This window comes from Ornithorhynchus anatinus, chromosome 2, assembly GCF_004115215.2.
Source record: "Ornithorhynchus anatinus isolate Pmale09 chromosome 2, mOrnAna1.pri.v4, whole genome shotgun sequence".
NCBI lineage: Eukaryota > Metazoa > Chordata > Mammalia > Monotremata > Ornithorhynchidae > Ornithorhynchus > Ornithorhynchus anatinus.
In genome coordinates, this window is record NC_041729.1 from 163,360,472 (window position 1) to 163,384,961 (window position 24,490).

The 24,490-nt window shown below is 48.6% G+C and overlaps 1 protein-coding gene across 3 annotated transcripts in view; it reads right to left on the bottom strand.

Moving 5' to 3' along the window:
• Window positions 1-24,490, bottom strand: part of IRAG2 (inositol 1,4,5-triphosphate receptor associated 2) — a 175,307-nt gene that overhangs the window by 93,557 nt on the left and 57,260 nt on the right. For all 3 annotated transcript variants that reach the window (XM_029057324.2, XM_029057333.2, XM_029057309.2), the window contains exons 15-17: window positions 20,614-20,732; window positions 17,990-18,098; window positions 17,456-17,615 (exon numbers count right to left, since the gene is read on the bottom strand). In XM_029057324.2, the coding sequence (XP_028913157.1) occupies window positions 17,456-17,615; window positions 17,990-18,098; window positions 20,614-20,732 (388 nt within the window). The remainder of the gene's footprint in view (window positions 1-17,455; window positions 17,616-17,989; window positions 18,099-20,613; window positions 20,733-24,490) is intronic.

The window sequence follows — 24,490 nt, forward strand, 5'->3', positions numbered from 1 at the left end:
GTTAGAGAAGCAGCGCGGCTCAGTGGAAAGAACCGGGGCTTTGGAGTGGGAGGTGATGGGTTCGAATCCCGGCTCGGCCACTTGGTCAGCTGTGTGACTTTGGGCAAGTCACTTCACTTCTCTGTGCCTCAGTTCCCTCATCTGTAAAATGGGGATGAAGACTGTGAGCCCCACGTGGGACGACCTGATTCCCCTGTGTCTACCCCAGCGCTTAGAACAGTGCTCGGCACATAGTAAGCGCTTAACAAAATACCAACATTATTACTATCTATTCCAGTACTATGTATACTAGTACTATGTACTAGTAGAGAAGCAGCGTGGCTCAGTGGAAAAAGCCCAGGCTTGGGAGTCAGAGGTCTTGGGTTCTAATCCCAGCTCCACCACTTGTCTTCTTTGTGACTTTGGGTAAGTCACTTAACTTCTCTGTGCCTCAGGTACCTCATCTTTAAAATGGGGATTAAGACTGTAAGCCCCATGTGGGACAACCTGATTACCTTGTATCTTCCCCAGCACTTAGAACAGTGCTTGGCACATAGTTAGATCTGGGCCTGTCACTCCCCTTCTTAAACACCTCCAGTGGTTGCCTATCGACCTCCGCTCCAAACAAAAACTCCTCACTCTAGGCTTCGAGGCTCTCCGTCACCTTGCCCCTTCCTACCTCTCCTCCCTTCTCTCTTTCCACCGCCCACCCCGCACGCTCCGCTCCTCCGCCGCCCACCTCCTCGCCGTCCCTCGGTCTCGCCCATCCCGCCGTCGACCCCCGGGTCACGTCCTCCCGCGGTCCCGGAACGCCCTCCCTCCTCTCCTCCGCCGAACTGATTCTCTTCCCCTCTTCAAAACCCTACTTAAAACTCACCTCCTCCAAGAGGCCTTCCCAGATTGAGCTCCTCTTCTCCCTCTACTCCCTCTACCACCACCCCCCTTCACCTCTCTGCAGCTTAACCCTCTTTTCCCCCTATTGCCCTCTGCTCCTCCCCCTCTCCCTTGCCATCCCCTCGGCACTGTACTTGTCTGCTCAACTGTATATATTTTCATTACCCTATTTATTTTGTTAATTTTGTTAATGAAATGTACATCGCCTCGATTCTATTTAGTCGCCATTGTTTTTACGAGATGTTCTTCCCCTCGACTCTATTTATCGCCATCGTTCTCGTCCGTCCGTCTCCCCCGATTAGATCGTGAGCCCGTCAGAGGGCAGGGACCGTCTCTATCTGTTGCCGACTTGTTCATTCCAAGCACTTAGCACAGTGCTCTGCACATAGTAAGCACTCAATAAATACTATTGAATGAATGAATGAATGAATAGAGCTTAACAAACACCATCATTATTATTATTTTATTCTCTGCGCCTCAGATACCTCATCTGTAAAATTGGGATAGAGACTATGAGCCCCATGTGGGACAAGCTGATTCCCTTGTATCTCCCCCAGCGCTTAGAACAGTGCTTGCCACATAGAAAGCGCTTAACAAATCCATCATTATTATTATTATTATTTATTCTATACTTTTATAGTACTATATCCATAGTATGAAGGAAAACCATTGTTTTGAATACATAATGGCATCCGAGTTGTAGATTATATTTCACTGAATCAATCAATAGTATTAACTGAGCGCTTACTGTGTGCTGACTGTGTCCTGTGTGCAGGACACTGTACTAAGCACTAGGGAGAGCACAATCCAATAGAGGAGGTAGACCTGATTGATCTCTGCCCTCAAGGAGCTTCAGGTCTAGATGGAGAGACAAACGTGACAATAAATTAGAGAAGCAGCGTGGCTTAGTGGAAAGAGCCCGGGCTTGGGAGTCAGAGGTCGTGAGTTCTAATTCCGGCTCCGCCGCTTGTCAGCTGTGTGGATTTGGGCAAGTCCACTTAACTTCTCTGTGTCTCGTCTGTAAAATGGGGATGAAGACCGTGAGCCCCACGTGGGACAACCTGATAACCTTGTATCTATCCCAGCACTTAGAACAGTGCTTGGCACATAGTAAGTGTTTAAATACCATTATCATTACTATTATTAATAAAGATAAGGAAAATGGGAGAGTAGAAGGACATAAGTAAGGACATAAGACAAACAGAGGGTAGATACAGGGTCATCAGGTTGTCCCACGTGAGGCTCACTATCTTAATGCCCATTTTACAGATGAGGTAACTGAGGCACAGAGAAGTTGTGACTTGCCCACAGTCACACAGCTGACAAGTGGCAGAGCCGGGATTTGAACCCATGACCTCTGACTCCCAAGCCCGGGCTCTTTCCACTGAGCCACGCTGCTTCTCTAAAATCTGACTGACCACTTTAAAATCCCTGCAAGATGGTTGTCCCTCTCAGCAAGCCCAGACTAATCAATAAACTGCTTCTTCCCCTTCAGAGCTTCTTTTACCACTAACCTGTCCTTCCCCAGAGACGCTCTGTAAAAAAAAAATCTCTGGAGACCCATGTGGGACAGGGAAGGTGTTCAACCTGAATGTCTTATATTTACCCCAGTGCTTAGTACAGTGCCCAGCACTTAGTAACAAACACCAAAAAACCCAAAAAGATGCAAACTCCAACTCAACACCATTATAAACTCAGACAGGACACTTTATACATCTTGTTGCTCAAACATCTAACGGTTTCAAAGTTGAACTACAAGAAGAGAGAGTACAATAGAGGATGAAGATTCTGCAAATTAGAACACCAGGGGAAATCAAATAAATCCCATTGATCACTTTTGCCATGAAATTCTAATTATCTCTAAATTGCATAAACTCACAAGTGCCCATTTCCAACCTGATTATCTCGTATTTAGCCCAGTGCTTGGCTGACAGTAAGCGCTTAACAAGTACCATTAAAAAAAAAAAATCCTCCGGGAAGTGTCTTTTCTCCCAACTAGCTGGACATCTCTTCCAGCTGAACCTCAACTCTCAGACGGTTGCTGCTATTCGGAATATTTTCTAACATTTCGTAGGTTGTTTAAACTCTTTTGCTTCACCCCATAACTTTAACCTATTTTAATATTTGTCTCCTAGGCTATGTGGTAAGCTCCTTGGAAGCAAGGACGGTGGTCATTTCCAGTTCTCTCCCAAATATTTGGTGCAGTGCTCTTTTTTGTTTTCAGTGGTATTTGCTAAGTGCTTACCATGTGTCAAACGCTGCTATAAACTCTGGGATGAGGCTCATAGTCTAAGTAGAAGAGAGAACAGGTGTCCCTATTTTCCAGTTGAGGAAACTGAGGCACAGAGAAGTTAAGTGATTTGCCCAAGGTCATACAGCAAGCAATTGGCATAGCCAGGATTATTATTTTTTTTACTGGTATTTGTTAAGTACTTTCTTTGTGCCAGACACTGTACTAAGCGCTGGGTTAGATCCAAGCTAATCAGGTTGGAGCCAATTCCTGTCTCACATGGGGTTCCCAGTTTTAATCCCCATTTTACAGATGAGAGAACTGAGGGTTAGTGTGGTCTCTTGGAAAGAGCCTGAAATTAGGAGCCAGAAACAGAGGAGCTGAGGTCTATTCCCAGATTCATTCATTTATTCAATCAATCGTATTTATTGAGCACTTACTGTGTGCAGAGCACTGAGATTCAGTGAAGTGTGCGGGCTGGGGCCTAGAAGGAGAGAAGTGAGGTGAGGTGAGAGGGGGCAAGGTGACTGACGGCTTTCAAGCCGATGGTAAGGAGTTTCTGTTTGATGCAGAGGTGGGTGGGCAACCACTGGAGACGCATAGTAAGTGCTTAACAAACACCATAAAAAAAGAAGTATCGAAACCCCATTTTGCAGATGAGGGAACTGAGGCACAGAGAAGTGAGGTGACTTATCCAAGATCACACAGCAGATAACTTGTCTGCTCAACTGTATATATTTACATTACCCTATTCATTTTTTTAACGAAATGTACATTCCCTTGATTCTATTTAGTTGCCATTGTTTTTACGAGATGTTCTTCCCCTCGACTCTATTTATCGCCATCGTTCTCGTCTGTCCGTCTCCCCCGATTAAACCGTAAGCCCGTCAAAGGGCAGGGACCGTCTCTATCTGTTGCCGACTTGTTCATTCCAAGCGCTTAGTACAGTGCTCTGCACATAGTAAGCGCTCAATAAATACTATTGAACAGATAAATACTATTGAATGAATAAATGGAGGAGCGGGGATCAGAACCCAGGTCCTCTGACTTTCAGACCCGTGTTCTTTCCATTAGGCCACACTGCTTCCCTTCACAGTGATTGCATATAGTCAATTAAGCTCTCTGGGCCTCAGTTTCCTACCTCAATCCCTACTTAAAGTGGGAACCCTGTGTGGGATAGAGAATGGGTCTGAGCTGAGTATCTCATATTTATCTTAGCACAAGGGCTTTGGCGAACGTAAGCACCGGAGAAATACCGTGATTCTTATTTTCTCCTCCTGCTGCTAATAGTGGTATTTGTTAAGTGCTTACTAAGTGTCAAGTGCTGTACTAAGCACTTGGGAAGATACAAGATAATCAGGTGCCCCATGGGGCCCACAGTCTCTGTAGGAGGGAGAACAGGTATTGAACCCTCCATTTTGCAGATGAGGGAACTGAGGCACGGGGAAGTTAAGTGACTTGCCCATGGTCACACGCTTGGTGGAGCGGGGATTAGAACCCAGCTCCTCTGACTACAGGGCCTGAGCTCTTTCCACTAGGACACGTTTCCCATTGCTATTCTAAGAGGCAATCCTCTGTTCGTGGGAATATTTAAGAAGTTCCTCTTTTATTCCAACACTCACCTCCCCTTTCCTGCCCTTATCTTCTCCCTTATTCATTCAATAGTATTTACTGGGCATCTACTATGTGCAGAGCACTGTACTAAGCACTTGGAATGTATAATTCAGTAACAGATAGAGACAATCCCTGCCCAATGATGGGCTCATAGTCTAAACGGGAGATGTGCCTTATCCATCATTCCTGTCTCCCTTCCCATTCCCCAAAGGAGGTATTAATAATCATGTTGGTATTTATTAAGCACTTACTATGTGCAGAGCACTGTCACTGGGGCAGGTCACTTCACTTCTCTGTGCCTCAGTTACCTCATCTGTAAAATGGGGACAGAGACTGTGAGGCTCCACGGGGGACAGGGACTGTATCCAATTCAATTTGCTTGTATCCAGCCCGACGCTTAGTACAGTGCTTGGCACATAGTAAGTGTTTAACAAATACCACAATTATTATTCATTCAATCATATTTATTGAGTGCTTACTGTGTGCAGAGCACTGTAGTAAGCGCTTGGGAAAGTACAAGAGAAGCAGCAAGGCTCAGTGGAAAGAGCATGGGCTTGGGAGTCAGAGGTCATGGGTTCTAATCTCCACTCTGTCACTTGTCAGCTGTGTTATTTGAGGCACAGAGAAGTGAAATGACTTGCCCAGTTACCTCATCTGGAAAATAGGAATTAACACCGTGACCCCCAAGTGGGACAACTTAATAACCTTATATCTTTTCCAGCACTTAGGGCAGTGCTTGGCACATGGTAAGTGTATAACAAATACCATCATCATCATTATTATTACAATACAGTAATAAAGAGAGACAATATTATTATTATACCTCCAGTCAAGGCAAAATTTCCTCTCATGCCACATTGGAATATTTTATATCTCCTAGAATATAAGTTCCCTGTGGGAAGGAAACATGTCTATCAGCTCCGTTGTGTGAATAATAATAATGTTGGTATTTGTTAAGCACTTACTATGTGCCAAGCACTGTTCTAAGCCCGGGGTAGATACAGGGTCATCAGGTTGTCCTACGTGAGGCTCACAGTTAATCCCCATTTTACAGATGAGGTAACTGAGGCACAGAGAGGTTAAGTGACTTGCCCACAGTCACACAGCTGACTCTGGCCGATCATTCTCGGTCTCCTACGCTGGAGCCTCCTCCCCCTCCCATCCTTTAACTGTCGGAGTTCCTCAAGGGTCAGTTCTCGGCCCTCTTCTGTTCTCCATTTACACTCACTCCCTCGGTGAACTCATCCGCTCTCACGGCTTCGACTACCATCTCTACGCAGATGACACGCAGATCTACATCTCCGCCCCTGTCCTCTCCCCCTCCCTTCGGGCTCGCATCTCCTCCCGCCTCCGGGACGTCTCCGCCTGGATGTCGGCCCGCCACCTAAAACTCAACGTGAGCGAGACTGAGCTCCTCATCTTCCCTCCCAAGCCCGGTCCGCTCCCAGACTTCTCCATCACCGTGGATGGCACGACCATCCTTCCCGTCCCGCAGGCCCGCAATCTCGGTGTCATCCTTGACTCGTCCCTCTCGTTCACCCCACACATCCTATCCGTTACCGAGACCTGCCGGTTTCACCTCTACAATATCGCCAAGATCCGCCCTTTCCTCTCCACCCAAACGGCTACCTTACTATTACGGGCTCTCGTTATATTCCGGCTAGACTACTGTGTCAGCCTTCTCTCTGACCTCCCTTCCTCCTCTCTCGCCCCGCTCCGGTCTATTCTTCACTCCGCTGCCCGGCTCATCTTCCCGCAGAAACGCTCTGGGCATGTCACTCCCCTTCTTAAACAACTCCAGTGGTTGCCTATCGACCTCCGCTCCAAACAAAAACTCCTCACTCTAGGCTTCGAGGCTCTCCGTCACCTTGCCCCTTCCTACCTCTCCTCCCTTCTCTCTTTCTACCGCCCACCCCGCACGCTCCGCTCCTCCGCCGCCCACCTCCTCACCGTCCCTCGGTCTCGCCCATCCCGCCGTCGACCCCCGGGTCACGTCCTCCCGCGGTCCCGGAACGCCCTCCCTCCTCACCTCCGCCGAACTGATTCTCTTTCCCTCTTCAAAACCTTACTTAAAAATCACCTCCTCCAAGAGGCCTTCCCAGACTGAGCTCCTCTTCCCCCTCTACTCCCTCTGCCGTCCCCCCTTTACCTCTCCGCAACTAAAGCCTCATTTTCCCCTTTTCCCTCTGCTCCTCCACCTCTCCCTTCCCATCCCCGCAGCACTGTACTCGTCCGCTCGACTGTCTATATTTTCGTTACCCTATTTATTTTGTTAATGAATTGTACATCGCCTCGATTCTATTTAGTCGCCATCGGTTTTTACGAGATGTTCTTCCCCTTGACGCTGTTTAGTGCCATCGTTCTCGTCCGTCCGTCTCCCCCGATTAGACCGTAAGCCCGTCAAACGGCAGGGACTGTCTCTATCTGTTGCCGACTTGTTCATCCCAAGCGCTTAGTACAGTGCTCTGCACATAGTAAGCGCTCAATAAATACTATTGAATGAATGAATGAATGAAAAGTGGCAGAGCAGGGATTTGAACTCATGACCTCTGACTCCCAAGCCCGTGCTCTTTCCACTGAGCCACGCTGCTTCTCTTAGTGTTGTGCTTAGTACAGTGCTCTGCCCAAGGTAAGCCCTTAAAAAATACCATTGATCGATTTTTCCTTCTTCCCTTCCCTTGGGTGAATATCCTCAGAGTTTGAAGATAGCCCACCTCAGAACTTATCAAGGGATCATCTTAAATGTCTACTTGCTTGTGAAAATTAATGATAATAATCACATCAACAACTGTGGTATTTGTTAAGTGCTCACTATGTGCCGGGCACTTTACTAAGCACTGGGTTGGATAGAAGGTACTCAGGTTGGACACAGTCCCTATTCCACAGGAGCTCGCAGTCTCAATCCCCATTTTACAGATGAGGTGACTGAGGCACAGAGAAGTAAAGCAACTTGACCAAGGCCACAGAGCAGACAGGTGGAGGAACTGGGATTAGAACCCATAACCTTCTGACTCCCAGGCCTGCACCTTATCCACTATACCGTGCTATTTCTGCATTTTGCCTTCCCCATGCAAATATGTGCATTTCAGAAGAAATTAATACTTGCCCCAAGAAATTCAGGTTTGACTGGGAGGAAAAGCCCATCTTTTTTTTTTTCCCCACCACACACCTTTGTGTTTCAGGACGAACTTCTGATTCATTCATTCAATCGTATTTATTGAGCACTTATTGTATGCAAAGTACTGTACTAAGCGCTTGGGAGCGTCCAATATAAAACTGACACATTCCTGCCCACAACAAGCTCACAGTCTAGAGGGGGAGAAGGACATTAATTGAAATAAATTAATGAATTATCGATATATACATATGTGCTGTGGGAACGGGAGGGAGAATGAACGAAGGATGAAGTCAGAGTGGTGCAGAAGGGAGTGGGAGAAGAGGGGGAGAGCAATTATCTGTAATTTCATTTCTTTATATTAATCCCTGTTTACTCGTATTGATGTCTGTCTCTCCCCTCGCCCAGACTCTAAGCTCGTTGTGGGCGGGGATTGTCTCTCTTTATTGCTGCATTGCACTTTCCAAGCACTTAGTACAGTGCTCTGCACATAGTAAGCGCTTAATAAATACGATTGAATGACTGATACGAAGAGGTTCCGATCCCAGAAGTTCCCAAATTGGGCGCTTTCGTGGATTCTTAGATCATCACATTTTGCATTTCTCATATTTTAAACTGAATGTTTCTGGTTTGACAGAGGAAAGATGACATTCTCCAGCCTTGGGCTAAACTTAGCCTTGCATTATTAGTGTGTGTATGGAGGAAACGGTGACAAGATGCACAGAGAGATTGAGGGGACAGGGTAGGGAGAGGAGAGAAGCGACACTTTTAGTCCCCAGTGAAAAGGTCACAGGACCGGAAGCTAGGAGACCCAATTCTGCTGCGTGGCCTTCATCTTTGGGCCTCGGTTTCCACATCTGTAAAAACCACCTACCGCCTCTATCCTCACAAGGATGGTGCAAGGAGGATAGATTAGAGAAGCAGCATGGTCTATTGGACAGAGCCTAGGCCCGGGAGTCAGAGGACTTGGGTTCTAATCCCAGCTCTGCCATGTGTCTGCTGTGTGCCCTTGGGCAAGTCCTTTCTCTTCTTGGTGGCTCAGTTCCCTCATCTGCAAAATGGAGATTAAATGGTAATAATTTATTAATGATAACAACAATAATTGTGGTGTTTACCAAGCTCTTACTGTGTGCCAAGCCCTGTTCTAAGTGCTGGGGTAGGTTCGAGCTAATCAGAGTAGACACCATCCCTGTCCCAGTTGGGGCTCACAATTCATTCATTTAGTCATATTTACTGAGTGCTTACTGTGTGCAGAACACTGTACTAGGCGCTTGAAAAGTATAATTCAGCAACAATAGAGCCAGGTCCTACCCAACAATGGGCTTGATCCCCATTTTACAGATGAGGGAACTGAGGCCCAGAGAAGGGAAGCGACTTGCCCGAGGTCACACAGCGGACAAATGGTGGGAGCGGGATTAGAATCCAGGTCCTTCTGATTCCCGGGCCCGAGCTCTATCCACTAGGGCAGGACTCTCCCAAGCTTAGTATGGTGTTCTGCACACAGTAAATGCTCAATAAATACCACTGGTGGACTGATTTGGCACTTGGAAGAGCAGAAGAGTTCAGACACAATTCCTCCCCTAGAGGAATCAGTCCAGCAGGGTGACACACGTAAAATAACGTACAGAAAAGTATACCGATGTCCGTCTCCCCCTGTAGACTTTAAGCTCGTTGTGGGCAGGGAGCCGCGTGGACTGTTCCAACTTGATTAACTCGTATCTATCCCTGCACTTAGTACAGTGACTGGCACAGAGTAAGCACTTGAATACCATAAATTTTTTTTTAAAAAAAGGTTAGACAGCTTCTGGTGAGCAGGAAACATGTCTACTGACTCTGTTATATGGTATTCCCCCAAGCACAGAAAGTGCTTCATAAATTGCATTAATTAACTGGTAATCCTTACCGGCCTCTAATGTAAGGGAGAAGAGAAGCTTCTAGTGGAAAGAACTTGAGTCGGGAGACCTAGGTTCTAATCCCGTCTCTGCCACTTGTCTGCCGTGTGACCCTGGTAAATCACTTCACTTCTCCGTGCCTCAGTTGCCTCATCTGCTCTCATTCACCCCGTACGTCCAATCCGTCCCCAACGCCTGCCGGTCTCACCTCTACAATATGGCCAAGATCCTCCCTTTCCTCTCCATCCAAACGGCTATCGTGCTGGTGCAAGCTCTCATAATATCCCACCTGGACTATTGTGTCAGTCTCCTCTCTGATCTCCCTTCCTCCTCTCTCTCCCCGCTCCGGTCTATTCTTCATTCCGCTGCCCGGATCATCTTCCTACAGAAATGTTCTGGGCCTGTCACTCCCCTCCTTAAAAACCTCCGGCGGTTGCCTATCAATCTTCACATCAAGCAAAAACTCCTCACTCTTGGCTTCAAGGCTGTCCAACCCCTCGCTCCCTCCTACCTCACCTCCCTGCTCTCTTTCCACCACCCACCCCGCACGCTCCGCTCCTCCGCCGCCCACCTCCTCACCGTCCCCCGTTCTCGCCTATCCCACCCTTGACCCCTGGCCCACGTCCTCCCGCGGTCCCGGAATGCCCTCCTTCCTCACCTCCGCCCGACTAACTCTCTTCCCCTCTTCAAAGCCCTACTGAGAGCTCACCTCCTCCAGGAGGTCTTCCCACACTGAGCTCCCCCCTTCTCCCTCTGCCCCCCTTCCACCCTCTGCTCCTCCCCCTTCCCCCTTCCCCTCAGCTGAGCCCCCTTTCCCTCTGCTCCCCCTCCCTTCCCTTCCCCACCCCATCCTCTGCTCCTCCCCCTGCCCCCTTCTCCCCTCAGCACTGTACTCATTTGTATTATTTATTACCCTATTTATTTTGTTAATGAGGTGTACATCCCCTTGATTCTATTTATCGTGATAATCTTGTTTTTGTTTCGTTCTGTTTTGCTCTGCCCTCCGTCTCCCCCGATTAGACTGTGAGCCCCTCACTGGGCAGAGATTGTCTCTATCTGTTGCTGAATTGTACATTCCAAGTGCTTAGTACAGTGCTCTGCACATAGTAAGTGCTCAATAAATACTATTAAATGAATCTGGAAAATGGGGTTTAAGACTGTGAGCCCTGTACAGGGCAGGGACTGTGTCCAAACCTAATTAGCCTGTGTCTACGCCGGGGCTGAGTACAGTGCCTGGCACATAGAAGCAGTTAAATACAATTTTAAAAGTAAATAAAAAAATAAGGGGAAAACTACGGTTGTTTCATCCTGTATTGATCAGACAGCAGTGTTGAGAGTATAAACGTTACGTAGTATGCCAGATGTTTAGATGCCTAGCTCGGTACGCCGTTTTCAGGAGGTACTTATATAATGCTGCCGGCTTCCAAAATGGTTAGCGTGGGAGAAGCGGCACGGCGCAGTGGGTAGAGCCCGGGCCTGGGAGTCGGAAGGTCACGGGTTCTACTCCCGGCTCCGCTACTTGTCTGCTGTGTGACCTTGGGCAAGTCACTTCGCTTCTCTGGGCCTCAGTTCCCTCATCTGTAAAATGGGGATTGAGACTGAGCCCCACATGGGATAGGACTGTGTCCAACCCAATTTGTTTTATCTGCCCCAGTGCTTAGTACAGTGCCTGGCATTTGAACGCTTAACAAATACCACAGTTGTTATTATTATTATTGTAATATTGGTATTTGTTAAGCGCTTACTATGTGCAGAGCACTGTTCTAAGCGCTGGGGTAGATACAGGGTAATCAGGTTGTCCCACGTGAGGATCACAGTTAATCCCCATTTTACAGATGAGGGAACTGAGGCTCGGATCAGTTATGTGAAGCATCATATGAAGCTCAGAGAAGTATTATATGAAAGCGGAGCTGAGTCCCTAGCCTTTCCAAGCAGGTGGCAGGACGAACACCCTGTTCTCTGCAGTGTTGTGGAAACCACTGGGGCTAAGCATGTTGTAGAAATAGTGTGGCCTAGGATGGGTCAGTGGTCCTGGGTTCTGATCCCCGCTCTACCTTGTTCCGGCTGTATGAACTTGGGTAAGTCACTTCACTTTTTTGTAAGCTCCCTGTGGGCAGGGAAAGTGATTACTAAATTGTACTCTACCAAGCACTAGGTACAGAGCTCGACACAGAGTAAGCGCTCAAAAATAAGCACTCAATAATAAGGCCAGAAACATCATGACCTAGTGGCGAGAGCACAGATTTGGGAGTCAGAGGACCTGGGTTCTAATCCTGGCTCTGCCAACTCTCTGCTCTGTGACCTTGGGCAAGTCACTTAATTTCTCTGCGTATCAATTTCCTCATCTGGAAAATGGGGATTAAGACTGTGAGCCCCACGTGGGACAATCTGATTAGCTTGTATCTATCCCAGTGCTTAGAGCAGTGCTTGACATGTAGAAAGCGCTTAACAAATACCATTATTATTATTATTATTATTGTTAATGACCCTTGATCACACGTCAGGTGTGTGACTTTGGACAAGTCACTTAAGTTCTCTGAGCCTCAGTTCCCTCATCTGTAAAATGGGATTAAGACTGTGAGCCCCACTTGGGACAACCTGATTACCTTGTATCCCCCCAGTGCTTAGAACAGTGCTTGGCACACAATAAGCACTTAACAAATGCTATCATTATTATTATTATTATTTAGGGTCGGTGACATTACTGGGAGTTTTCAGTCCTTATTATTTTTATTATAGTATCTGTTAAGCACTTACTATGTGCCAGGCACTGTTCTAAATCCTAGGGTAGATACAAGTTAATCGGATTGGACACAGTCCCTGTCCCACATGGGGCTCACACTCTTAATTCCCATTATACAGATGGGGGAACTGAGGCACAGAGAAGTGAACTGATTTGCCCAAGGTCACCTAGCAGACCAGAGGCGGAGCCGGGATGAGGACCCACGTCCTTCTGACCCCCCAGGCCCCCGGCTCTATCCTCTGGGCCGTGCTGCTTCCCAGCTAGGAGAGCTCCGGAAGTCCCTATAAACGAGTCTGGACTCAGGTCAGTCTCCACCGGGTGTTTCTAAAGTAAGATTCGGGGCATCCTCCCTGCTCCCCAAGTCCCTCCACCTCGATCGCCACCTCCACTCTAGAGCTGAAGCCCCGGCAACTCCCAGAAAGGCCGGAGGTTAGCAGGGCCCAGCCTGCCATCTACTTGCCGGGGCAGCGGGCAGGAAGCTCGGCGACAAAGCGCTCCCGCCTGCACCCACTGCTCCCCAAATTGCATCTCTTCTCGGCACCCAGACCTTCTCCCCCAGCCTCTACCTCAGGCAGAGACCGAGATCCGACAGCTCTGCAATATTTAGTACTCTCCCAGGCGCTTAGTACGGTGCTCTGCACACAGTAAGTGCTCAATAAATAGGGTCGAATGAATGAAAAGTTCTTTACAACCAAAACAAATGCAGTTCAAATCACCTTTTCCCGATTCTATTATTTTTCCCTACACACACCTCCCATGAAGACCCTCTGTATTTCCCTGTTGGCATCCCAAGGTTCACATTCTCTTCTCCCTCTGGGGGAAGGAACTTCGCTCCTGCAGAGATCTAACTGCTGGACTTGGAATCTTTGCTGGACGGATCTTCTCCGATCCGTCCCTGTGCCCCGTGTCCATCCGGGGTCCACAACAGAGAAGCAGCACGGCGTGGCTTAGTGGCAAGAACCCGGGCTTGGGAGTCGGAGCTCGTGACCTCTAATCCCGGCTCCCCCACCTGTCAGCTGTGTGACTTTGGGCAAGTCACTTCGCTCCTCTGTGCCTCAGTCACCTCATCTGGAAAATGGGGATGAAGACTGGGAGCCCCACATGGGACAACCTGATTACCTTTAATCCACCCCAGTGCTTAGAACGGTGCTTGGCACATAGTAAGCGCTTAAAAAAATACCAACATTATTAGTATTATAGCACCTGGGACTGGGAGTCAGAAGGTCACAGGTTCTAATCCCGGCTCTGCCACTTGTCTGCTTTGTGACCTTGGGCGATTCACTTCACTTCTGAGGGCCTCAGTTACCTCATCTATAAAATGGGGATGGCGGCTGCAAGCACCGCGCGGGACAGGGACTCTGTCCAACCCGATTTGCTCGTATCCACCCCGGCGCTTAGTACAGAGCCTGGCACATAGGAAGTGCTTAACAAATACGATAATTATTATTATAATCATTATTAGGAGCTCCTGCCGTGTCTGGCTGTCCCAGGACCCCAGGGCGCTTTCCTTCACCTCCAAATTGGCCAAGGGTCTCCCCTTTCCCTTCTTTTCGCCCCACCCCAAGCAAGCCTGGACCCTCTACTTACTTCCCAATTCTTCTCTCTGATTGATTAGGCTTACGCACCAGCGACAGGCACTGCAGATGAATTCTCCTGACTTCCTCCTCCTCCTCCTCCTAAATCTGGGAGCCAGTCGAACTGGCCGTCACAGTGCCTCAATTTCATCATCTGTAAAATGGGGCTTTAATTACTCTCCTCCCTCCCACCTGGACTCTGAGCCCCGTGTCGGACAGGGACTGAGCCGACCTGATACCTTGTACGGTGTTTAGTAAATAATAAGTGCTCAGCAGATGACAAGGTTATTAATATTGTTGCAATTCCAATCCCTACTGCCATTACAGCTCTTCTGTGTCGCCTAAGCATTTGTGCGTTCAACCTCCTCCCCCATCACTTATGTCCACATCTTTTATATTTTGTTACGTCCCTGCCTGTGATTTATTTTAGTTTCCACTTCCCCCACTAGATTATAAAAAAAAACAGGGATCATGTCTATAAACTCTGATACTTTCCAAATGCTTAGTACAGTGTTCTATGCAGGAAAAAAAAAAAAACTTGATGGATGGATGGTCTTGGTCTCAAACTTGCCTGTAGCCCTCTCTCCCTTCATCTCCGACAGACCACCGCTTTGCCCATCTTAAAAGCCCTACTAAGGTCATCTCTCCTCTGGGAAGCCTTCCTCGATTAACCTTTCATCCCCACATACTATTTTCCACCCTCTTTTGCCACTCGATCACTTCCATATCATCTAAGTACTTGAGACTGTAAACCCGGTATGGGCAGGGATTGTCTCTTGCTGAATTGTACTTCCCAAGCGCTTAGTACAGTGCCTCACACACAGTAAGTGCTCAAGAGAAATGAATTATTCACCCTCCACCACAATTACACTTATGCAGATATCTTTACACTCAGTTTCTTTCCCATCTGTAATTTTCGTGTCTGTGTCCTCTTGCTAGATTGCCAGCTCCTTAAGGGCAGGGATTGTGTCTGTTAACTCTCTTGTCCTCTTCCAAGGGTTTAGTCCAGCAGTCTGCGAACATTAAGGGCTCAATAAATACCTCTGATGAGACTTTAGGGTGGGGATGGGAATGTCCTCCTCCAAAGTCAGCCCCTCTAGGACATGATGGTAGTGATACTTCTTTTGTTTTGTCCTCTGTCTCCCCCTCCTAGACTGTGAGCCCGTTGTTGGATAGGGATAATAATAATGATTTTGATATTTGTTAAGCGCTTACTATGTGCAGAGCACTGTTCTATGCGCTGGGGTAGATACAGGGTAATCAGGTTGTCCCACACGAGGCTCATGTTAAGCGCTTACTATGTGCAGAGCACTGTTCTAAGCGCTGGGGTAGATACAGGGTCATCAGGTTGTCCCACATGAGGCTCACAGTCTTGATTCCCATTTTACAGATGAGGTAACGGAGGCACAGAGAAGTGAAGTGACTTGCCCACAGTCGCACAGCTGACAAGCGGCAGAGCTGGGATTCGAACCCATGACCTCTGACTCCCAAGCCCGTGCTCTTTCCACTGAGCCACGCTGCTTCTCTGGGATTGTCTCTCTCTGTTGCTGAACTGTACTTCCCAAGCGCTTAGTACAGTGCTCTGTACACAGTAAGCGCTCAATAAATACCATTGAATGAACGAATGTGGCAGGGAGGAGCAGACCCTCCTCCCTAATCTCACCTCCCTGATGTCTTAGATCCCTGCAAGGGTAGAGTCAGTAGCCAACGACTGGGCCAGATCTGAAGCGCTCACTCAGCTCCTTCAGGGATCCCAGCCGGAGTGCCCGGGGGGAAGGAAAGTAGCCGAGACAGCCGGGGCCTGGGAGTCAAGTGGTCAGTGGGTTCTAATTCCGACTCTGCCACTTGTCTGCTGTGTGGCCTTGGGCAAGTCGCTTCACTTCTCTGGCCCTCTGTTACCTCATCTATAAAATGGGGATGGAGACTCTGAGCCTACATGGGACAGGGACTGTAGCCAACCTGATTTGCTTGTATTCCCTCCCCCATCCCCGACACTTAGTAGTGTTTTAATACCAGACTTGTTATAATTATTATTATATTATTAGGAAAAGGCAGGGACTGTAAGCCCGTTGTGGGCAGGGATTGTCCCTCTTTATTGCTGTATTGTACTTTCCAAGCACTTAGTACAGTGTTCTGCGCACAGTAAATGTTCAATAAATACAACCGAATGAATGAATGAATAATGGGAAGAGTGCGGACCTGGGAATCAGATGACCTGGGTGCTAATCCCGTCTCCACCATTTGCTTGCTGTGTGACTTTGGGCCGGTCCCTTGACTTCTCTGTGCCCCAGTTTCCTCATCTGTCAAAAGGGATTCGATATCTCTCCCTCCTACTCAGCCTGTGAACCCCCTCATTTATTCAGTAGTATTTATTCAGGGACGAGGATCGTGTCCAATCATCTCGTCTCTACTCCAGCACTTAGTACAGGGCTTGGCACATAGTGAGTGCTTAAGTTCCACAACGATAGTTATCTGAGGGATGGAATCACTCTTATCCCCTCTCCTTGAATGAGGGTGATGCCATCCGAGACCGAGAAAGATCAACTCGAGTCTGCCGGCGGGGGGGTCCGGACGGTCTCCGGGGTCTTGGGGTGGGGGAGGGTGTTCATTACTGTTCCTTTTTCAGCCAGGAAGCCTCTGTGCTGGACACTAGATCAACAGATTACATTGAAAATGACTCAGCTGTTACTTAAGCAGAAGCTCTCGGAGCCAGATTGTGAGGGGCAGGGGGGTGGAGGGGGTCTTTAGCAGAACAGTTTGGACCACGAGGAGGTTCTCAAGGATGGAATGGCAAACTGTGCTAGTACCAGACGGCCCTGCTAGGTAGGTGAGCTTTTCGCCGGGAGCTCGGATTCAGATCATCAGACGGTCTCCAGGCAGATCCGCCTACGAGACTAGTAACCGAAGAAAGGCAGAAAAACAGCCGACCAACTTCTGGGGCTTTTGAGCATGAAATCTTCCTCACCCTTCAATCCCTTTCCGATTCCTCCGGGGAGATTTTTTTTTTAAAAAAAGGTGATGTTTACCTCCCCCTCATTTACTGGGCTCTGCAGAGTGGAAGTCTGAACAACCTGAAGAGGAGAGATGCTTTTGTTTTGGGTGGTTAAGGGGGGAGGGAGGAGGGGTTTGAGCCCAACTGAAAGGACAAGAGCCCGATCTTCTAACGCTTCAGGAAAGCATTCTCCACGGGAAGATACAGAGCGGGAGCAGCAGGAGAGAAACTTCAACTGACTAAAGGTCACAGACAAAATAAACACTAAGCCAGCCCGTAAAATGCTGCAAAAGAAAAGAGAGTTTGCGGTCTCCGATCCAGCGACCTACTAGACAGCCGCCAACGGGAAAGGAAGCGTGGCGAGCAGCCGACTAGCGTCGGTAGAAGCCCGAAGGACAGAGACACGGATTCACGGTACTCACTTTTCTGCCCTCTCGTCTTCAGCTGGGAGATCCTGCGGGCGCTCGATAGCGTCGTATTTATAGCCTGGGCCGAAATCGCTTCCTCTAATTTAGGCTGCAAACAGACGGGCTCTTTGCCATCCGGGAGGACCGCGCCGTCTTCATCGTTTTCCTGGACAAGCTGGGTGCGGGGAGGATTTAAATGGTGGAGAGAGGCAAAGGGGGATGGGGGCGAGCGGGGGCGGAGGGGGAGCTTGACGACTTCACACCCGCCCCGCTCGCATCAAATCGACAACGTGCGTGGCCCCTCGAGGAAGCGATCGGCGCTGCCTGGACTTCTGCATTTCTGGCTTTGCATGAGCCGTCTTCCCCAAGTGGACTCTTGCATCAGCAAGCTGTGGACGAGCTCTTTTGACAACTCCCCCACTTGACTTCCTCTGTCGAGCGTGGGCACCCGGTAAGGGGGCGGAACAAACAAGTTCCCCTTTGCGACTGGTGGTTTTTTGGGTTTTTTTTTCCACGTGTGGGCCCCAGGAGCAGAGCCATCCAGATCACCTGTCGGTTGGCGGACCCTCGACGGTGCAGAGATCCTTGCCGGCTTCTGGCTTCTGCCCGATTCGCCGTCTCTCCTTGCAGCTCGGTAGCAACTCCTGGCTCTTGTTGTCTGGGGAGCGAGTGGGAGGGAAAAACAAAAATGATTTTAAAAAAAGCAAAAAAGGAGAAACCACAAGCCGCCGCTGCGATGTCAACCGAGCGGCACACCTGGAGTTCATTCATTCATTCGATCATCTTTATTGAGCTCTGACAGTGCGCAGAGCTCACCGTACCCAGTACAACAACAGACAGACACATTCCCTGCCCACAGTGAGATTACAGTCTAGATCGGAGGCTGAGGCTATGTTCTCCAGACTGAGAATTAACAATAGTGTTCGTGTACCCTCGTGGGCGTTTTGATGCCCTCTCACGCAATTTTAATTTGACCCACTCGGCTCCTCTAATGCCAACCGACTCACTGTACCTCGATCTCATCTATCTCACCTCCGACTTCTCACCCAGGTCCTGCCTCTGGCCTGGAACTCCTTCCCCCTTCAGATCCGACAATTACTCTCCCCGCCTTCAGAGACTTAGTAAAACCCTGGGTTCCAATCCCGGCTCCGCCACTTATCTGCTGTGACACCTCGGGCAAATCACTTCATTTCTCTCAACCTCAGTTCCCTCATCTGTAAAATGGGGATTATGATTGTGAGCCCCATATGGGACAGGGACTGTGTCCAACCTGATTAGGTTTTATTCATTCATTCATTCAATAGTATTTATCGAGCGCTTACCATGTGCAGAGCACCGTACTAAGCGCTTGGAATGTACAGATCGGTAACAGATAAAGACAGTCCCTGCCCTTTGATTTATCTCCCGAAGTGCGGAGAACAGTGCTTGACACACAGTAAGTGCTTCACAAATATCATCATTATCGTTATTATTATTCTCTTGACGTCCATTACCTCATCCGTAAAATGGGGATTGAGACTGTGAGCCCCATGCGGGACAGGGACTGGGTCCAACCTGATTAGCTTGAACGTACCGCAATGCTGAAAACAGGGCTCGACACACGGTAAGCGCTTAACGAATACCATCATCATCATCATCAAGAGGCCTTCCAATCAATCGTATCTGTTGAGTGCTTACTGTGTGCAGAGCACTGTACTAAGTGTTTGTTGGAGTAGAACAGAACAGACTTAGTAGACAAATTCCCTGCCCTCATTTCCCCACTCCTTCTCCCTTCTGCACTGCTCTTGCACTTTGATTTGTACTCTTTATTCACCCCACTTTCAGCCCCATAGCATTTACGAACGTGCCCATAATTTATCTATATTAATATCCACCTCCCCGCTCTAGACTGCAAGCTCCTTCTGGTCAGGGAACGTGCCTACCGAATTATATTGTACTCTCCCATGTGCTCAGTTCAGTGCTCTGCGGGCAATAAGCGCTCAATAAATACAACGGATTAACCGAGTCTTTTGTTTGACACGGAGAGGCGGAGGGAGCCAGGAGAGGGTTTCGGGTTGAAGAGAGGTGTGGGCCAGGCAACTCTTCGGGAAGAGGATTTGGGCAGCAGTGGATAGATTAGGGCAGAGGGGAGTGGGTGGGAGGGTGGAGGCAGGGAGACTGGTATTTGTTAAGCGCTTACTATGTGCAGAGCACTGTTCTAAGCGCTGGGGTAGACACAAGGGAATCAGGTTGTCCCACCTGGGGCTCACAGTCTTAATCCCCATTTTACAGATGAGGTAACTGAGGCCCAGAGAAGTGAAGTGACTTGCCCACAGTCACACAGCTGACAAGTGGTGGAGCCGGGATTCGAAGGTGAGGAGGCCGATGTAATGATCTACCCAGAGCAAGGTCAGAGCTGGGACCAGGATGGGAGCAGTTTGGGTGAAGAGGAAGGGGCAGATCTGGGAAAACCTCTCAGCATTTGGACACGGTCTGGATGTGAGACATTAGACACAGAGAAACACTAAGGAGGACCCCCAAAGGTTGTGCCTTTTTAGTGGTATTTGTTAAGCGCTTATCATGTGCCAGGCACTGTACTAGGAGACACAAGCTCATCAGCTTGGACGCAGTCCATGTCCCACATGGGGCTCACAGTCTGAATCTCCCTTTTCCAGACGAGGTAACCGAGGCATGGAGAAGTGAAGTGACTTGCCCAAGGTCACACGGCAGACAAGTGGCGGAGCCGGGATTAGAACCCAGGCCCTTTGGACTCCCAGGCCCAGGCTCTGATAATAATAATGATGACATGTGTTAAGCGCTTACTATGTGCAAAACATGTTCTAAGCGCTGGGGGGATACAAGGTGATCAGGTTGCCCCACGTGGGGCTCACAGTCTTAATCCCCATTTGACAGATGAGGGAACTGAGGCACAGAGAGGTTTAGCGACTTGCCCAAAGTCACACAGCTGACAAGCGGCGGGGCCGGGATTTGAACCCATGACCTCTGACTCCCAAGCCCGGGCTCTTTCCACTGAGCCACGCTGCTCTACCCTCCGGGCCATGCCTCGGGATGGGAAGGAAAGAGGTGGTGCTATTGACCGGTCAACACTCAAGGCTCCTTCCCTTGAGAAAGCTTCCAGCTGAATGGACAGACCTCTGGAAAAATATTCTTTTGGGAAAACAAGGCGCTGTTACCTGGTTCTCCTCAGAATTCCAGCCTTGCTGAAGAGCATGTCCTGAAGTGAGTCTTCATGTTTTTCCAAGAAATTCAGCAACAGATCCTGGGGGCTTGGCTTCTGTTCCTGCTCGTGGATCTGAAAGACAAGGTGTCCCACAGAGTGTAGCACTTCAGGCCAAGAGACACACTGAGAAGCAGAGTGGCTCAGTGGAAAGAGCCGGGGCTTGGGAGTCAGAGGTCGTGGGTTCTGATCCCAGCTCTGCCACTTGTCAGCTGGGTGACTTCGGGCAAGCCACTTACCTTCTCTGTGCCTTAGTTCCCTCATCTGTAAAATGGGGATGAAGACTGGGAGCCCCACCTGGGACAAACTGATGACCTTGTATCTCCCCCAGTGCTTAGAACAGTGCTTGGCGCATAGTAAGCGCTTACTGAATACCAACCCTCCTCACTCCCGTGTCCCTCCATGTTGAAGCCAAGGGCGCTGTCCATGCTCGATCATGGAATCTGCCCCTTCCCCTGTTTCTCTTCATTAGTCTCTACTAAGCAGAGCACAGTGTACAGAACATTGTGCTAAGCGTCTGGGAGAGTAATGTTGGTATTTGTTAAGCGCTTACTTTGTGCAGAGCACTGTTCTAAGCGCTGGGGTAGATACAGGGTCATCAGGTTGTCCCACGTGAGGCTCACAGTCTTCATCCCAATTTTACAGATGAGGTCACTGAGGCCCAGAGAAGTGGAGTGACTTGCCCAAGGTCACACAGCTGACAAGTGGCAAAGCAGGGAGAGTAGACTATAACAGCATTGGTGGACACATTCCCTCAAGGAATTCACACTCTAACAGGAGAAACAAAAGCTAAAATAAGTTACAGGTTAGGCAAGTGACAGAGAATAAAGATAATAATAATGTTGGTATTTGCTAAGCTAAAGATGAAGCACGTTTGCACTTATCTAGACTGCGTATCCCCACTAGACTGTAAACTTGTAAGAGGGAACATTTCATTCAGTCATATTTATAGAGCGCTTGCTGTGTGCAGAGCACTGCACTAAGCACTTGGAAAGTACAATTCAGCAAAAAAAGAGACAATCCAGGTCCACAATGGGCTTACAGTCTAGAACGGGGGAGACAGACATCAAACAAGTGAACAGGCATCGCTAGGATCAATACAATAGAATTATATATATTTATACTCACAATGATATTTACACATTTATAATATACATCATATTACATATACATATGTGATGCATATACATATATAATATACATCAAAACAAGTAAACGGGCATTAATAAAAAGACTGTAAGCCCGTCAAAGGGCAGGGACTGTCTCTATCTGTTACCAATTTGTACATTCCAAGCGCTTAGTACAGTGCTCTGCACATAGTAAGCGCTCAATAAATACTATTGGATGAATGAATGAATGAAATAGAATTATAGAGGTGTACATATATGGACAAGTGCTGTGGGGCAGGGAGGGGGGTAGAGCAAAGGGAACGAGTCGGGGGATGAGGAGGGGGAGCTGAGGAAAAGGGGGGCTTAGTCTGATATATTGTACTCTCCCAAGCGTTTAGTACAGTGCTCTGCACTAAGTGCTCAGTAAATACGATCGACTGACTGACATATCTGTAAATTATCATAAATTATTCATTTATATCAACGTTGGTCTCCCCTCTCTAAACTGAAAGCTCGTTGTGGGCAGGGAATGTGTCTGTAATTTGCTGCATTGTACTCTCCCAAGCGCTTAATACAGTGCTCTGCATTCAGTACGTGCTCAATAAACACGATTGGCTGGCTGACAGCCCCATAAATCGAGAAGCAGTGTGGCTCAGTGGAAAGAGAGCTTGGGAGTCAGAGGTCATGGGTTCGAATCCCGACTCTGCGACTTGTCAGCCGTGTGACTGTGGGCGAGTCACTTAACTTCTCTGTGCCTCAGTATCACCTCTGTAAAAATGTAAAACGGGGATGAAGACTGTGAGCCTCACGTGGGACTACCTGATTACCCTGTATCTACCCCAGCGCTTAGAACAGTGCTCTGCACATAGTAAGCGCTTAAATAACATTAGTATTATTATAAATTATATATCATAAATGATTCATTTATATTAATGTCTGTCTCCCCCTCTTGACTGAAAGTCCACTGTGGGCAGGGAATATGTCTTCTACATTGTCGTATTGTCCTCTTCCGAGCATTCGGTCCAGGGCTCTGCGGAGAGTAAGCGCTCAGTAAATGCCACTGCAGAGAGGCCGGGGAGACCCTCAAGGGGTAGTCTGGGCTCCACCAATCAGAGAGCAGAACAGAAGGGGGGTAGGAGAACTTCCCTCTCTTACTTTTGCAACTTTGAAACAGGTTCGGGAAAGGATTAGGGAAGGTAACGGTTGAACAGAGTAGCTAAAATGAAGGGATTTGATTACCTTGTCTGCATCCCAGTGCCTTTCTCATGGTATCTGTTCAACACTTACTAGGTGCTAGGCACTGTACTAAGCACTGGGGTAGACACAAGATCATCGGGTGGGACAGAGCCTCTGTCCCACATGGGGCTCACAGACTTAACTCCCATTTTACGGCTGAGGGAACTGAGGCCCAGAGAAGGGAAGTGACTGGCCCAAGGTCACACAGTGGATAAATGGTGAAGCCTGGATTAGAACTCAGAACCTTCTGACTCCCAGTCCCACGCTCTGTCCTCTAGGGCACAACTGCTTCTCTAATACATAGCAAGTGCAAAACCAATACCACTTTTATCATTTATTAATTGATTTTCTTATTGATCCAGTACAATCCGATGGCACCGTCTCTCAATTTAACGGTTGGCACGTAGTGAGCGCTCATCAAATACCACAGCCCCGGATACTGTCGGCGGTGAGGTACGGATGATGAGCGCTCTGTCCTGTAGCTCTTGTCGCCTGTGAAATCTTCCCCGTCTGCCGGGGAAAATACAATCCTCTGCCCACAATCAAAGCTCAGAAAATTCCCCGGCCGTTGCCAATGGTGACGATGCCAGCCCCTCGAAGGGTACGTGTTTGTTGCTGAAGGCACCCAAGATCGCTATTTTATGGTATTTATTAAGTGCTGACTCTGTGCTAAGCACGTGGGCGGATTTCCTCCCCCTTCCCTGCCAAAGTTGCCTCTGGACTAGAAATCCACTGAAGTAGACAGGCAAACAGGGTCTCTACCTTGGTACCCTGTTCTCCCTGCAAACAATGGTATATATCGAGTACCTACTATGTGCAGAGCGCTGTACTAAGCACTTGGGAGAGTACAATACAACAATAAACAGTGACAATCCCTGCCCGTAACAAGCTCAAAGTCTTGAAGGAGGACAGCAATAAAAATAAATTACAGATGTATACGTGACGTGGGGCTGGGAGAGGGTGGAATAGCCAAGGGAGCAAATCACGGTGACGCAGAAGGGAGTGGGAGATGAGGAAAAGCGAGGTTTAGTCAGGGAAGGCCTCTTGGGGGAGGTGGACCTTCAGTAAGGCTTTGAAGCGGGGGAGAGGAATTGTCCAATTTGAGGAGAGAGGACGCTCCGAGCTTACAGTCTAGAGGGGGAAAAGGACATTCATATGAGTAATACGTAATTGAGAGATATGTAGATAAGTGCTGTGGGGTTGGGGGTGGGGTGAATATCCAATGTCAAAGGTCGCAGATTCAAGTGCATAGACGAGGCAGAGGGGAGAGGGAGCCCGGGAAAAAGAGGGCTTCATTGGAGAAGGCCTCTTGGAGGAGATGTGAACTTAGCAAATGCTTTGAAGGTGGGGAGAGAGGGGCGGTCTGGTGGATAAGGAGGGGGGGCAGTGCCAGGCTAGGGGGAGGACGAAGGAAAGGCGTCAGCGGCCAGACAGAAGAAATCGGGGCACGGTGAGGAAGCTGGCACTAAAGGAGCCGATTGTGCGGGC